At 47.8% G+C, this 14,253-nt stretch overlaps 1 protein-coding gene across 2 annotated transcripts; it reads right to left on the bottom strand.

The window, feature by feature from the left end:
* Positions 1-6,576: 6,576 nt before the first annotated feature.
* LOC147966027 (Glycosyl hydrolase family protein) lies at positions 6,577-13,565 on the bottom strand. Of its 2 annotated transcripts, none has more exons than XM_087528570.1 (6): positions 13,086-13,565; positions 9,583-9,882; positions 9,227-9,396; positions 9,010-9,107; positions 7,389-8,153; positions 6,577-7,293 (listed from the first exon to the last, which is right to left on the bottom strand). In XM_087528570.1, the coding sequence occupies exons 1-6, from the start codon at positions 13,485-13,487 to the stop codon at positions 6,704-6,706; spliced, it is 2,325 nt and encodes a 774-aa protein (XP_087384696.1). In that variant the 5' UTR covers positions 13,488-13,565; the 3' UTR covers positions 6,577-6,703. The 2 variants fall into 2 exon arrangements, with proteins under 2 accessions (XP_087384696.1, XP_087384695.1); XM_087528569.1 differs by lacking the exon at positions 13,086-13,565 and adding an exon at positions 10,269-10,720.
* Between the last annotated feature and the right edge of the window lie 688 nt (positions 13,566-14,253).

Raw genomic sequence — 14,253 nt, 5'->3', positions numbered from 1 at the left:
TATGTGGTTACCGAAGGTTGTTTGGAGTCCCGGATGAGATCCCGAACATCACGAGGAGTTCCGGAATGGTCCGGAGGTGAAGATTTATATATGGGAAGTCCAGTTTCAGTCGCCGGAATGGTTTCATGGGTTATCGGTATTGTACCGGGACCACCAAAAGGTGTCCGGGTTCCACCAGGTGGGGCCACCTACCCTGGAGGACTTAATGGGCTGAATATGGGAGGGAACCAGCCCCCTGGTAGGCTGGTGCGCCCCCCTCCCAAGGGCCCAAGGTGCCTAGGGTTGGAAACCCTAGGGGAGGGGGCGCCTCCCACCTGCTTGGGGGGCAAGTTTCCCCCTCCTGGCCGCCGCCCCCTCTAGATGAATCTAGATGGGCCGGCCCCCTCTAGATGAATCTAGATGGGCCGGCCCCCTCTTCCCTTCCCCCTATAAATAGTGGGGGGAGGGCATCTGCAACCCTTCCCCTGGCGCAGCCCTCCCCCCTCGAACACCTCTTCTTCCTCCGTAGTGCTTAGCGAAGCTCTGCCGGAGAACCACGAGCTCCACTGCCATCACGTCGTCGTGCTACCGGAGTTCTCCCTCAACTTCTCCTCTCCCCTTGCTGGATCAAGAAGGAGGAGACGTCCCCGGGTTGTACGTGTGTTGAACGCGGAGGCGCCGTTCCTTTGGCGCTAGATCGGATCTTCCGTGATTTGAATCGCCGTGAGTACGACTCCATCAACCGCATTCTTGTAATGCTTCCGCTTAGCGATCTTCAAGGGTATGAAGATGCACACACTCTCTCTCGTTGCTAGCATCTTCTAGATTGATCTTGGTGACACGTAGGAAAATTTTGAATTATTACTACGTTCCCCAACAGGCCCAACTAGTCAGAATGGTAGAAAAGGGTAGAAAGTGGCAACTGTTTGTTTAAATTAAGTAAAATTTGTGTTAAATGGAGCACATTGTGCCACAAATCTGAAACTTGGGGATAAAATTGGAATTTATTCCAGATATTAGCTAGCAAACATGACAAAATTTTCTACAGACGAAGCTCAGTTCTAACTTAGGCCCTATTCGGCAACCCACCCACTCGTGGAATCTATGGAGCAAGGAAAGTGCAGCTACCTGATTTTTAACTACAGCTCCGCCCGCTCCGGGAGCGGAGTTGCGGAGCGGAGCAATTCCAAACGGGGCGTTAGCTTAGGAATCAACATCATCAAGGACAAGATCGTATATCTCCTTTACAATCTTATTATTTTTACTAGTTTGTTGGCCCTTGTGGCTGGGTTATTTGTCAAAAAATACCTAAAAGTATCTTAGATTTGTTAATTTTCAAGAAAAACAATAACTAGTAAAATAAGAAGACAATTGGATACAAAATGACAGATAGAAAACAAATTTACATCAAAAATCATGTCGGTCATCTTCTTCCTTCGGTAGTACGCCAACCGGTGGAGATTGAAAATTTCAATAAACTGACATCGGAGAAAAAAAGACACCTCCAAACACCCTAGCCGCTTGAACTAGAAATTATTGAAGAAACATCGCTTGGGCCATCACCCTCCGCAACAGACGGGAACAACTCTTAAGTCCAAAGGATTGGAGAAACATGACCGAACAAATCAAAAGAAGATGTTGAAGTCACCACACCAAAATACTTCACACGCCCTTCGTCCGTGTCAGATCGAACGTCATCGAGGTAGGAAGATATAGAAAAGGCCTTATTTCAATGTGCATCACCGCCGTCATCTCGCCGATGCTATCAGAAAATCAAAACATAAAGAGAACACAAACCTAGTAAATTTGAAGAAACAAATGAAAGAGATGGCTATCGAAAATGCCTTATTTCAATGTGTGTCGCCGGTGCCATCTCGCCGATGCTAAAAAAATTCAAAACCTAAAGAGAACACAAACCTAGTGAAACTGAAGAAAAAAAAGAGACGACTTCGAACTCATCTTGTCATCGATGAGACCGCCAAACGGGGGAGAGGAGGAGGATCAAGGCGATGACATGGAGAGGGCTTTGGTAGGGGCTACGATTGAGAGGAGGGGAGATGCATGTATAAGAGCATCTACAGTCGGACTCCTCAAATTGACCGGGCGGGCGCGGGGACCACTGACCGGACAGGAGAGATAAGCAAAAAGTAGACCCAACCGGACCCCCCAAAGCCTCCTTAAATGCACGGGTTGTCCGGTCAGGGAATGTATCCGGTACACCGCACTTGTGGTGCTACCGGTGCACCGGATGCCAAAGAATGTTTTAAAAAATCTGAAAAAAATCTATCACGTTAACGCAACGTCAATCTATGATGTTTCAAAAATTCGTATAGAAATTTGAAATATTTTTTAAGATACAAAAATGACAAATTTGACATCAGCGTGATAATGGGCCAAATTTGAAGCCCAAGTTATGTTATGTACTATTCAGTGTTGAATTTGTCATTTTTGTTTTTTGAGTTATGTTTAGAATTTTGACTTGAATTTTTGTAAGAATCTACATTGATGTTGTGTGAGTGTGCTAATTATTTCAGATTTTTTTAAATACTTTAAAAACACAATGTGAGTTCGGTGCACCGGTAGCACCACAAACTCCGGTGCACCAGATATTTTCCTTGTCCGGTCAATGGTCCTTCGTCTGCCACATAGGATTGGGCCCGTAGAGCATCTTTTTCTTTTATTATTATTTCTTTTTACTTTCTCTCTTCTTTTTCACCAATCACATGCATGTGACCGGACATATAAAGAAAAAATAAAGATCATAATTGCGTAAATGAAAAAATAGAGAGTCAAAGCAGACCAGGCGCGTTCATGGGTTTTTGAGGGGCAAAATTTTTCCAGGCTGTAGAACTATTCTGTTTCCATGGGTACTCGTCTAGCCCTTGCCACTGGTTGGTTTACAGAAACCATGAAATCTTCTCCCACATGACATGATTGCAGTATGCAACCGGGCCTAGCTGGTTCTACTGGACAAGGGAAATGCCCTTGGTACTCTAGGTGTACGTTCTCCCTTTAAAAAATTTCGGGAATAAGCCGCCATGCTTGACACGAAGTACTACCTCTAGCTGCTATACGTAGTTAGGTCTGCGAGTATATAAATCGGGTTGTTCCACAGATATGCAAGCATGGGATACTAAACTAGCTGTCACGACACTGTTGATCCGGGGCGCATGATTCACGTTTGCCGGGACGGGAGCACGTGGTTCGATCCATCTGCGTGGAGTTTAGCAGCTGCAAATGACGGTCTACTGGGTACGACATGACATTGTTTTTTCAGAACTGAGTAGTGAACACATGACATGAGCAATGAGGTCTGCACAGTTGTCCCGCTGGGGAGCTCCTAAGAGCATGTACAATGGAGGCAGCAGGAAGGTGCTGCTCCCGTACATACACATCGGATAGGAGGGCTAGCGGCATCGCTGATATTGGCTTTGTTTGGATACTCTAACTCAGTTAAAAGTTAGAGTTAGATTTTAACCCTAAACTAACTCTAATCAAAAAGCCGTTTGGATGGTAGGGTTAGATTGATAATAAATATTCTTTCTCAATCATTTGACTACTTTGGACCCTGTTTGGATGGAAGGGGTAACTTTTTTTTACTATTTTTTCTAGTGGGCCTAGAAGAACTAACCCAAATAAGCCCCTCTAGTGTGAGCTAGTTTTTTGGATGGGTTAGATCCAACTAATCCAAACTAACCCATCATTTTTAAATAGTTTTAGGTTATTTGAGCTCCAACTAACTAAAACCAACTCTAATTTAGGGATCCAAACAGGGCCATTAACTATCACCCAACCCACGCGTTGCCTCAGAGGTCCCTGCATGAGTCACTATTTGATGTCTTCGTCCCAACTCGCTGCACCCTTTTCTCTCTTTCTTTCTCTCTTCTCTTTTTCCTACTCTGCTTTTCATCGAAGCACCAGCCTCCTCTGCAGGCAGCACCTGCCACCTTGAGGCTGTCAGTTCATTGCCACGGTGGCATCCGAACCTAGGTGGCCTGCGGAGCATCACCTCTCAAGCTAGCCGTTGGCCATGCTCTGATTGTGTCACGCACGGAGCGGCTGCTAATGGCCCAGCTCACTGTGTCACTTTCCTGTGCGAGGGAACAGTCTAGCGTACGTTTTTCTTTCTGCTTTACCAATTCTCAATGAGCGATGCTATACACACGACGAAATTGCATCCGACGTGCGCACGATCCCATGTGGCAGCATCAGTAGCGCACGTACATGCAGGAGGCAGTTGGTTTTCCTGTTAGCTGATGCATGCACACTGTGTGTTGTTCGCAGATCATCCAATCGTGTCGTGTGTGAAGCCATTTCGGTTCTCAATCGAGCTTTTCCCCATTTTTATTCTGAAAAAGGAAAAAAATCTTATTTATTTCACAAAGTGAACAAATTTAAAATTTGAGTTTTTTTTTGAAAATGCAGTTTTTTCGAAAAAACTAATCTTAATTAGAAAAGTGCAGACACTTTTTGAAATTGTGAAAAATTTATAAATGCAAAACTATTTTTAAAAATCAAATTATTTTTAGATTTGGGATTTAAAAAATGAATGTTAAAAACATGAAAACCTGTAAAGAATACAACAAAAAACGAAAAAACAAGTTTCACTAGTTAAGGGTTAACCCTTGCAAAGATCGCTCTAATGCGCCACTTCTCATAAACTAGGACTTTTCTTTTTTTCGTAGATATGTTTATACAAAAAAAGAATTATCTCTTGAACCATGCGTTCAAATACCGAGCTGGTATCACCGTTGGATTCCTCGCGCCGAGACCTTCAAAACGGGTTTCAACGAATTTTTTTCCATAAAAAACTGATTTTTCTAAAAAAAAATACAAAGTCAGGAAAAACCACAAAATGAATATTAAATAAACCTACAAGGAAAAAATTGTACTTTTGATGATGGCACATGAGAAGCACACCCGTGCTTCCGTCCGTCGCGCCTTGCCATCCATCCCGCGTCCATGAAGGAAAAACCTAGACGAAAAAAATTGTGCTTCCATGATAAGTGCTTATGTGAGAAGTACAACCCGTGCTTCCATGAGAAACCAGGCAAAAAGTGTTTAAAACCTTACTATCCCCTCAGGAAATTTCAAAATCTTGTACTTTGCTAAAATAATAATATTGTTTCGCTCTATAACCTAGGGTAACCACGCAAAAGCCAAAACCAACAGGACCAGAACCCGAAACCGAATAGTAAGGTTCTAGCACAAAAAGGGCCAGGCCAAGACCGCTAGCTCCAACGGCGCATCCAGAGTACTCGCGCATCCAACTCATGGGCGGCCGACGGGTCATTTCCCCCTTGACGCATGTCTTTGCTACGAGTTCCGATCCACAGAACAAGCCCCTAAAAAAGGCGGCTCCTATTTGGCGAGTCTTGCGCCCTATCGCGTAACCCCCACCCTGAATCGTTCGCACAATGGCCCGGCCCAGTTTTTCCGAGACTTTTACATGCATTCTCGCCCGGTTTTGTGAAGGTTCTAGAACCTTCCCTAAACCTTTTTTTTTCTTTTTTGTCCTAGACTATCTTTTCCTTTTTTTTCCTGTTTGTTTTGTTTTCTATTTTCCCCTCTCTTTTATCCTTTCATTTTTCACTTTCTTTGCGAATTTATTTTAAAATTCACGAACATTATTTTGTTCATCAGATTAAAAATGTTCACAAATTCAAAAAATGCATCAAATTCAAAAATTGTTCATAGAATTTAAAAAATGTTCATCAAACTCGAAATTTGTTCATATTTTTTTTCAAAAAATGTTCATCAAATTCAAACTTTGTTCCATTTTAAAAAAAATCAATGAATACAAAAAAATTGCATCCATTTTCCAAAACATTGTTACTGAGGGAGTAAAATTTTTGTTCACCAAGTTCAAAAAAATGTTCATATAATTCAAAAGTAGATGAACATTTTTTGAATTTACAAACATTTTTTCAATACGTGATCATTTTTTCTCAAAATCATGATCTTTTAAACCATGAACATGTTATGATTTATGGAATATTTTCCCTGAAATTTGATTTTTTTAATATCCCGAATTGTTTAAAATAAGGAAAACATAAAAAGGTAAAAATAAAATAAAAAATACTGGATAAAAAAACTGGGGCGCCAACTCCCGCTTATGGCCGGGCCATGAGGGGCGCTTGCATTTTTGCCAGCGCCCCACGCGCGAAATAGGAGCTCCCCTAAAAAAACAAGGTGCGCTGCCCCCTCCTCTTTGCCAATCCCATCGCACGGCTCGTTGTCCCCGTCGCGCCTCGCCATCCATCTGCCCGGCGTCCTGTCCGTCCGCCGCCCACCGCGTCAAGATTTCTACTGCCGACGATGGCTTGCACGCCTCCACTTGCCGCCGTCGAATCAGATGATTGGGGGAGAAAAGCGGATCAAGTTTCCAAGTTGGGGTAAAAAGGCCAGATTTCTGTTGCTTCTACTGTAGATGATAATAGCTTCGTTTGTACCTTTCGCTCGTCCGTTCTACGCTCTCGATCGCAAGCTTGCAGCACATGTCTTTTTTTTTCGAGAGTACACTTGCAGCACATGTCTCAGTTCCATTTTGTTATTTGTTACTATTACCCGTACATCGCATCATTGCCACACACAGTGTGAAAAAAAGGGAAGATGATCTCGCTTTTAATTTACCATTCTCTCGTTCAGATAAGTTAGGTGATTACACTTATGCATATATGCTCGAAATCCTCCTCTCCTGAAGCAGCAGCGGCCGGCTGCCGGCTCAGGCCATGAAGCTCAGCTCGAACTCGTCGTCGCCGACCTTGACGAAGTGCGACCCCTGGTCGATCACCTTGCGGCCGTCCTCCGCCGCCCTGCTGAAGTGCTTGCAGGGGCTGACCTCGAACTCCACGTGCGCGGCCTCGTCCGCCCGCAGGTGCACGCTCCGGAACCCGATGAGCTGGCTCGCGGGCCGCCCGTCCGTCGCGTTCGGCCACCGCAGGAACAGCAGCACCGGGTGCCTGCCGTCCATGGGCCCGTGGTTCTGCACCCTCACCACCGCCGGGAACCGCAGCCTGTCGCACGCCTCCGGGCCCATCTCCTCCACGTCGTAGCTCACCGTGCCCGCCGCCGACGCCGTCGCCTTCAGGCCCTCGATGCCGCTCATGGACGGCGGCTTCGTGCCCTCGGACGCGAACCGGTGGGAGTACTTGGAGTAGCTCAGGCCGTAGCCGAAGTTGTACACCGTCTTGCCCTTGTAGAACCTGTAGGTGCGGCCCGGGTAGCCCGTGGACGGGTCGGCGCGCATCCGCATGTCCGTCATCGGCACCGCCGTGAACTCCTTCGGGTACCATGTCACCGGCAGCCTCCCGCCTGACGATCCGTCATGTCCAACAGTCAGTACTACAGCCTAGGAGAACGGCCAAGAATTGCTCAGAGTGGAGTGGAACCGTGAAACAAAATCTCACCGGGGTTGTGCTCGCCGAAGAGGACCTGGGCAATGGCGATGCCACCGGCCTGGCCAGGGTAACCAGCCCAGACAATGGCGCCGATCTTAGGATTGTTCTTGGCGAACGTCACGTCCACCGGGCCACCGCAAAGCAGCACAAGGATCACCGGCTTCTTGGCCGCGTCGGCAACCTTGTTGACAAGGCTCTCCTGCATCCCGGGGAGCCCCAGCTCCAGCCTATCCACCTCCTCCCGCTCCTGGTTCTGATCCAGCCCCATGAACAGCACGACGTAGTCCGCCGAGCTGGCCGCGTGCACCGCCTCACCAATGTTGGACACGTTGCAGACGGCGGCGTTGCAGCCCTGGACGAACGTCGCGTCCTTGACGTACCCCTGCAGCGCCTGGAACGGCGTGACGGAGATGCAGGGCGGGCCGAAGTAGTTGCCGAGCAGCAGCGACGCGTTGTTGCCGTTGGGCCCGATGACGGCGAGGGAGGAGACCCTGGACTTGGAGAGGGGCAGCGCGCCGGCGTCGTTCTTGAGGAGGACGATGCCGTCCTGCGCCGCCTGCAGGGCCAGGTCCTGGTGCTCCTTGTTGCACACCTGGTCGGCGCCGATGTTGCCGTACCGGTTGTTCTTGGGGTTGCCGTCGAAGAGGCCCAGCCTCATCCGGATGGCGAAGAGGTTGCGGAGCGCCCGGTCGATGTCCTCCCCCGTGATCTTGCCCTGCTGGTACGCCGACACGCCGTGCGTCTGGATGTAGCCGCCGCAGTTCACGTCCATGCCTGCAAGGTTTTCAGGTTACAAAATGGTTTTAGAAAAATGACCGTAGTACATTTGATTTACAAAATACTCCAGTAGTTTATATTTACAAAGTATTACCGGTAGATTCGTACCCCAATTAGCAGACGCCACAAAAAGGCTACTCCAAAAAACAGAAAGCTACTCTACAAATCAACTGAAAGCTACTCTCTTTTTGTCCAAAGAAACAGAAAGCTACTCCATAAAACCAGCTTCTCACTATAGTTAGTGAGCTACCCTAAACGCTATGCATTTGCCTTATTATCTTGTCTGAGAATCATGCTTTATGTTGCAGTTATTATGAATTTATGTTGCCCTTCTTTTATGAAGTTGTTATGATGTCCTAACCAAGGTTTTGGTTACCGGTCGAAATTTCAAGATTTCCCATGGTTACCGCGTATTTCCGTGCCCCTCGGTAAATCGCCATACCGAGCAAAAAATACCATTTTTCTGAAATTTTTGAATTTAAACACTCGATTTACAGTAAAGTACGTAGGGTCTAAATAATGCCATGAGAGTTGGTTCTGGCATGTTGGTAGCAACCTAGTTCCTGTTTTGAGAGGTCTCTGGTTTGAATATTCGTTCATTCACTTATTTGAATTCAAAATTTAACTATAAAATTCGCTTGAAATATTCTCGGTATTTTTTGGTATTTCTCGGTAACCGTGGTAACCACATTTACCCGCCCCCCTCGGTAAAATTGCCTCATTCGGTAACCAAAACCTTGGTCCTAACTGCCCAGAGGAATGACTTGTCTTTGAGAACTGTAGCAGGTCATGTGACATGTACCGTTGACAACTAGTGTATCTAGCAATCGTCATTTGAACTGAAAACTCGTACCGGCCTTGAGGACATCTGCCACCGCGTCCTCCGGCGCCTTGGCATACCCCTGAACGTCGTGGATGATGGCCACGGCGTCGCAGTCCGACGTGATGTATCTGGTCAACAGAGATGAAACTTGCAAGCGTCAGTCAGTGAGCAATCGTGAGGCGGTGAGCCTTTCTCAGGCCAGTCTTTTCTGAAGTAATTTACTGAAGAAAATCTTGCTACTTATTACCCGTTGAAGCTCCAGTCGCCCCTGGCGGTCTTGGAGAGGAGGTTGTGGTCGGCGCAGGTGGGCACGCCATTGACGCGGTTGTAGGAGCACATGATGCCGCTGGCGCCGCCGTCCTCCACGCAGCTCTTGAACGGCGGGTTGTACGTGTCCGCCAGGTCCTGCTCCGTCACCTGCCCACCAAAGACAGTTTTTGGCACAGCATGCACCATCGTCAAATTCAGACTTCCGAAAAATGACACCCCGACGATCGGCGACCGCCCCAGAGACAGTAGGATATACTTCGGCCATGCCGTCATCAATGGCGTCCGGACCGGACGAGCGGCGGATCTAATTCAAGAGATTGGCGGCATGCGCACCTTGGCGTCGAAGGCGAAGCGGGTGACGCCCTTCCAGTTCTCGAGGTCGTAGGCGGTGAAGTGCTTGCAGCAGGCGGAGGCCTCCAGGTCGGAGGAGTTGATGGCGCCGGACATGGCGTAGCCCTGCACGCCGCGGACGAACACGGCCGCGTACTTGCCCGTCATGGTCGGGTCCTCGCCGGGGGTCTCCTGGCCCCGCCCCCACCGCGGGTCGCGGAACACGTTGATGTTGGGCGCCCAGAAGGTCAGCCCCTCCGCCTGCCCGTTGTTGTACACGCCCCGCGCCTCCGTGCCGATCACCTGAGAGAGAAGACCCGTCAAGTTCAGTTCAGTCAGTTCAGAGCGCGCTCTGTTCTTGCCAACTTGGTACTCTGTTTCAGTTCATGATCACGTTCAGTTCAGTTCAAAAGCAGCGTGCATGCACCTACCACGTTCGTGCTACAAGTACTACGTAGGTGCTCAAAAGATCAACCCCGGTTGGTGATGGTTTACCGGCCGATTTGCGGACTAATCCGGCACTCAATTCCCATGGCCTGTGAACGTAAATTAGGCCTAAAGGCACGCTGCCGGAGTGGAGTCCTGGTCTATTATCACCGGCATCGTCGTCGAACGGTGCGGATGAACGGCGCAGGATCTCAAAAGCAGAGTGACGAGGTGAATACACGGCGGCGCTCGTGTGTACGTACCTGGCCGATGCGGTACCAGAGGTGCGGGTTGAAGGACGCGGCGGTGAGGATGACCTGCGGGAAGCTGGTGGCGGCGCGGAGCGGGCCGTCCAGGTGCATGCCCTTGCTCCACGCCACCCCGTGCAGCGCCTCCGACCACCACTTGTACGCCGGCACGCCCAGCCGGGCCACCGCCGGCGACTCGTCGCCCAGCTGCGAGATCTTCTCCTCCAGCGACAGCCTCGACACCAGGTCCGCCGCCCGCCGCTCGACCGGCAGCTTCCGGTCGCAGTACGGCGCGGCCGACGCCGCGCCGCAGGAGAAGGGCGGGTCGGCGGCCGCGGCCGCGTGCAGATGGAGGAGGGCGAGCAGCAGCGCTGCCGCCGCGGCCGCCGGAACGGCGTGTGCTCGGCGTCCCATGGCTCTAATGCGCGGGTGAGGCGGGCTGGCTGGCTTGGCTATGGCCGGGGGCCGAGGGGCACTATATATGAAGCAGAGGGCGCGGCGCGACACAGGGGAGCATGGGCTCGTACGGGTGGAGTTCTTATGACGCCGTGATACTACGCTTTTACTATTTTTAGCCGCGTCAAATTTTGCAAAACCTTAATGAAAATATTTGAACGTAACAGAAATATTTAAAAATTGGTCATTTTAAAGTTAGGTGGGACTAGGTCTCAGTGGATTGAGATTTAACCAAGCCTCGGTCAAATGACATGACATGCAAGAAAAAACTGATTTTCTTTTACACGGATCTTAATGTAAGATTCCACAGATATAACATCGACTGAGACTTAATGAAGTTTCAGTCGACTAATACTTAGCAAGACTGTTAAAAGTTTACACCGCTAGGAGATGCACCACGAAGGTTCAGGTGAGATGCATGTGTGTCAAATATTTTGAGTCATTTTAAGTTGCTCATAAAAAGAAAATCAATCCGGTGGCTAGTGTACCTCTTCGGAGATCTGTCAAAGATGTTTCACTCAATAAAAATGTATAGGCCTACACAAGAGATCTTACACTTCTACGGGAAAGGAAATAAATTATAATGTCATTAAAACACACACAAATTTATGAGATTGCTAATTAATTAGTAGTACTATTTTGTTTCCACTTTTATCTACTCCCTCCGTTTTTATTTACTTCACATATTATAGTTGACTGAAGTCAAACTTTCTAAAGTTTGGCCAAGTTTATAGAAGAAAATATAAATATTTATCATAACAAATTTATACTATGTGGAAGTACATTTGATAATGAATCTAATGGTGTTGATTTCTTATTGTATATGTTAATAATTTTGTCTACAAACTTTGTCAAAGTTTATAAAGTTTGACTTTGACCAAAGCTAATATGCGGAGTAAATAAAAACGGAGGGAGTACATGTACAGCGGCTCCATGTAGGAAGTTAATTTCTCTGTTGACACAGGGATTTCATGCTAGTTATTAATTGTTAAATATTTCCAAATATGCAATAAAAATACGTTTTTTTACCATTTTAACTGTGCCAAATATCTCGAAATCTTTAGCTCTGAATAAAAATATTTAGAAATCTTAGTCATTTAAAAATGTACAACGTCGGGAGATTCACCATGAAGATTCAGGTGACATGTGTGTAGGTAGCATTTTTTGTAACAGTTCCGGCACCCACATGGTGGCGAGTGCTCCTTCTTGCGCGTCGATGGTGGTCTTGGGCACGACCGCCGCGAGCACATCTTATGAAGTTGGCGTCGAATGTGCGCATAGGGCTGCCGTTACGATTGGAGTATGAGGAGAGTTAGGTTTTTGAGTCGAGCACGTGTAAACCGGATGAGCCAAAATAGACTCGAATAAGTTGTTACAACTTACAAGACAGAAGATCCCAAAGTAAAGGAAACGGTCGCCCGTGGTAGGGGTGGCCGAACCGGCCATAACACAATAGTTGAGATATGTCTGATATCGGGCTTGTTGTCGGCATGTGCAGTTTCAATTTACTACATGGTGAGAAGCACAAATAGTCATGCCTTAGGGATGTAGGCATGACCATCGAAGCTCGTTAACAAATATCTTCTATATCTACTTTCTGGAACGATCTAATCACATAAAATTTGACAACTGATATCAGTTTGAGGTTACATATTGCATCATGGTACGAATAACCTACATGAAGGCGACCGGGCGACACTTTTAGGTAGAAAATGTGGGCTTCCATTGGAGCGGAGAAGGAAGCCACCCACTTGGCTGTGCACGGACGACACAAGAGCCCCCCCCCCCCCCCCACAACATAGCATAGACATGTGGTGACCACTTAGTTCCTGGAACCGCGGTAAGATACATTGCAAGCACTATGAGTGTCTCGATCTTTTTACGATATACCAATCACATGAGGGTGTTGTTTGTGTGCATTGTGGTACTCTTCCTTCTAGAAGCTCAGTGGAAGGAAACAATGCATATACCACCATAGAATTACAGGTAGGTCACACACTTTCGAGTTTTGACAAAGCCCAAAAGCTGCATGCACCTACCACGTTCGTACCAGTTGGTAGGAAGGTGCTCAAAAATCAAAAAGTGACATGCCCGGTTGGTGATAGTTTACCGGTTTGCGGGCAACCTCGTGCCCCATGACCCTCTGAACAGAAATTAGGCCCAAAAGTAGTTTTTTTTTTTTGCAGAAAACCACACTCGTGTTCTTTGATCATCGGCATTGTTATCGCCATCTTCCTTTGTGTTTCTGATGGTGTTAGATCCTTTGACCGAGAGTACACCACAATGCTCGGTCGTAAATGGACCTCAAAGGCAGAGTGACGAGGTAAAAAATGAAGCAGTGAGAACTGCACGAGCACGTGTGTGTTGGGTACGTACCTGGCCGATGCGGTACCAGAGGTGCGGGTTGAAGGACGCGGCGGTGAGGATGACCTGCGGGAAGCTGGTGGCGGCGCGGAGCGGGCCGTCGAGGTGGACGCCGCGGCCGGCATTGGCGACGCCGTGCAGCGCCTCCGACCACCACTTGTACGCCGGCACGCCCAGCCGGTCCACGGCCGGGGACTCGTCGCCGAGCTGCGAGATCTTCTCCTCAAGCGTGAGCCTCGACACCAGGTCCCCCGCCCGCTGCGAGATCGGCAGCCTCCGGTCGCAGAACGCGGCGCTCGACGGCGCGCCGCAGGAGAAGGGCGGGTCGGCGGCCGCGGCCACGTGCAGCCGGAGGAGGAGGAGCAGCAGCGCTGGCGCCGCGGCGGCGAGGACGACGTGAGTGCGACGTCCCATGGCTCTAGCGCGCGTGCGAACTGTCACGAGTGTCACTCACTTGCGCGAGCGAGGCGGGCTGGCTGGGGCTGGCTGGCTTGGCTGTGTCCGGGTATATATGAAGCGAAGGGCGCGGGGCACATGCCACATGCAGTATAGTAGTATGGCTGTATGGGCTCACGGGAGTGAAGTATGATTGGCTTCGCTTGTACTCCCTCCGTGTCAAAAAAATTGTCTCAAACTTGTTCCTCAAATGAATGTATCTAGCACTAACTTGATGTTAGATACATTCATTTGAGGGACAAATTTTTTCGGACGGACGGAGTACTATTTAATTTTAATAATATTTTATATCTATATAATTAGCTCTATTAACATATTTCTTTCAACATACATATACGACATCTCATCATACAAACATGCATGCAAAAGATACGCCTCAATATGCAAACATATTTTTCTCAACATGTGTGTATGACATCTCATCGTGCAGACATGCATGAATATGCAAACATGCATATATGAGCGTTTGTGTTTGTACTGATGTTCAAAAAAAATGCAAACATGCATGAAAAAAGATCCACCTCATTGGTAATTAAATACAAGAAAATATATATGTTCTTAGCTTTAGTTTTCATATTATTGTTCAAAATATCATGGTCAAATAATCAATTATCATGAAAGTATATTGAATTCCCGCCGCAGTGCGCGGGGTATTATCTAGTTGCTAATAAGTAATATCCGTATGTGTACATTTCTTTAAGATGATACCATACATCCAAGTGTC

Source organism: Triticum urartu, chromosome 6A (assembly GCF_056163025.1).
Source record: "Triticum urartu cultivar PI428250 chromosome 6A, HENAU_Tu73, whole genome shotgun sequence".
Taxonomy (NCBI): Eukaryota; Viridiplantae; Streptophyta; class Magnoliopsida; order Poales; family Poaceae; genus Triticum; species Triticum urartu.
The sequence above is the reverse complement of the archived record's forward strand: the minus strand, read 5'-3'. Positions and strand labels throughout refer to the sequence as shown.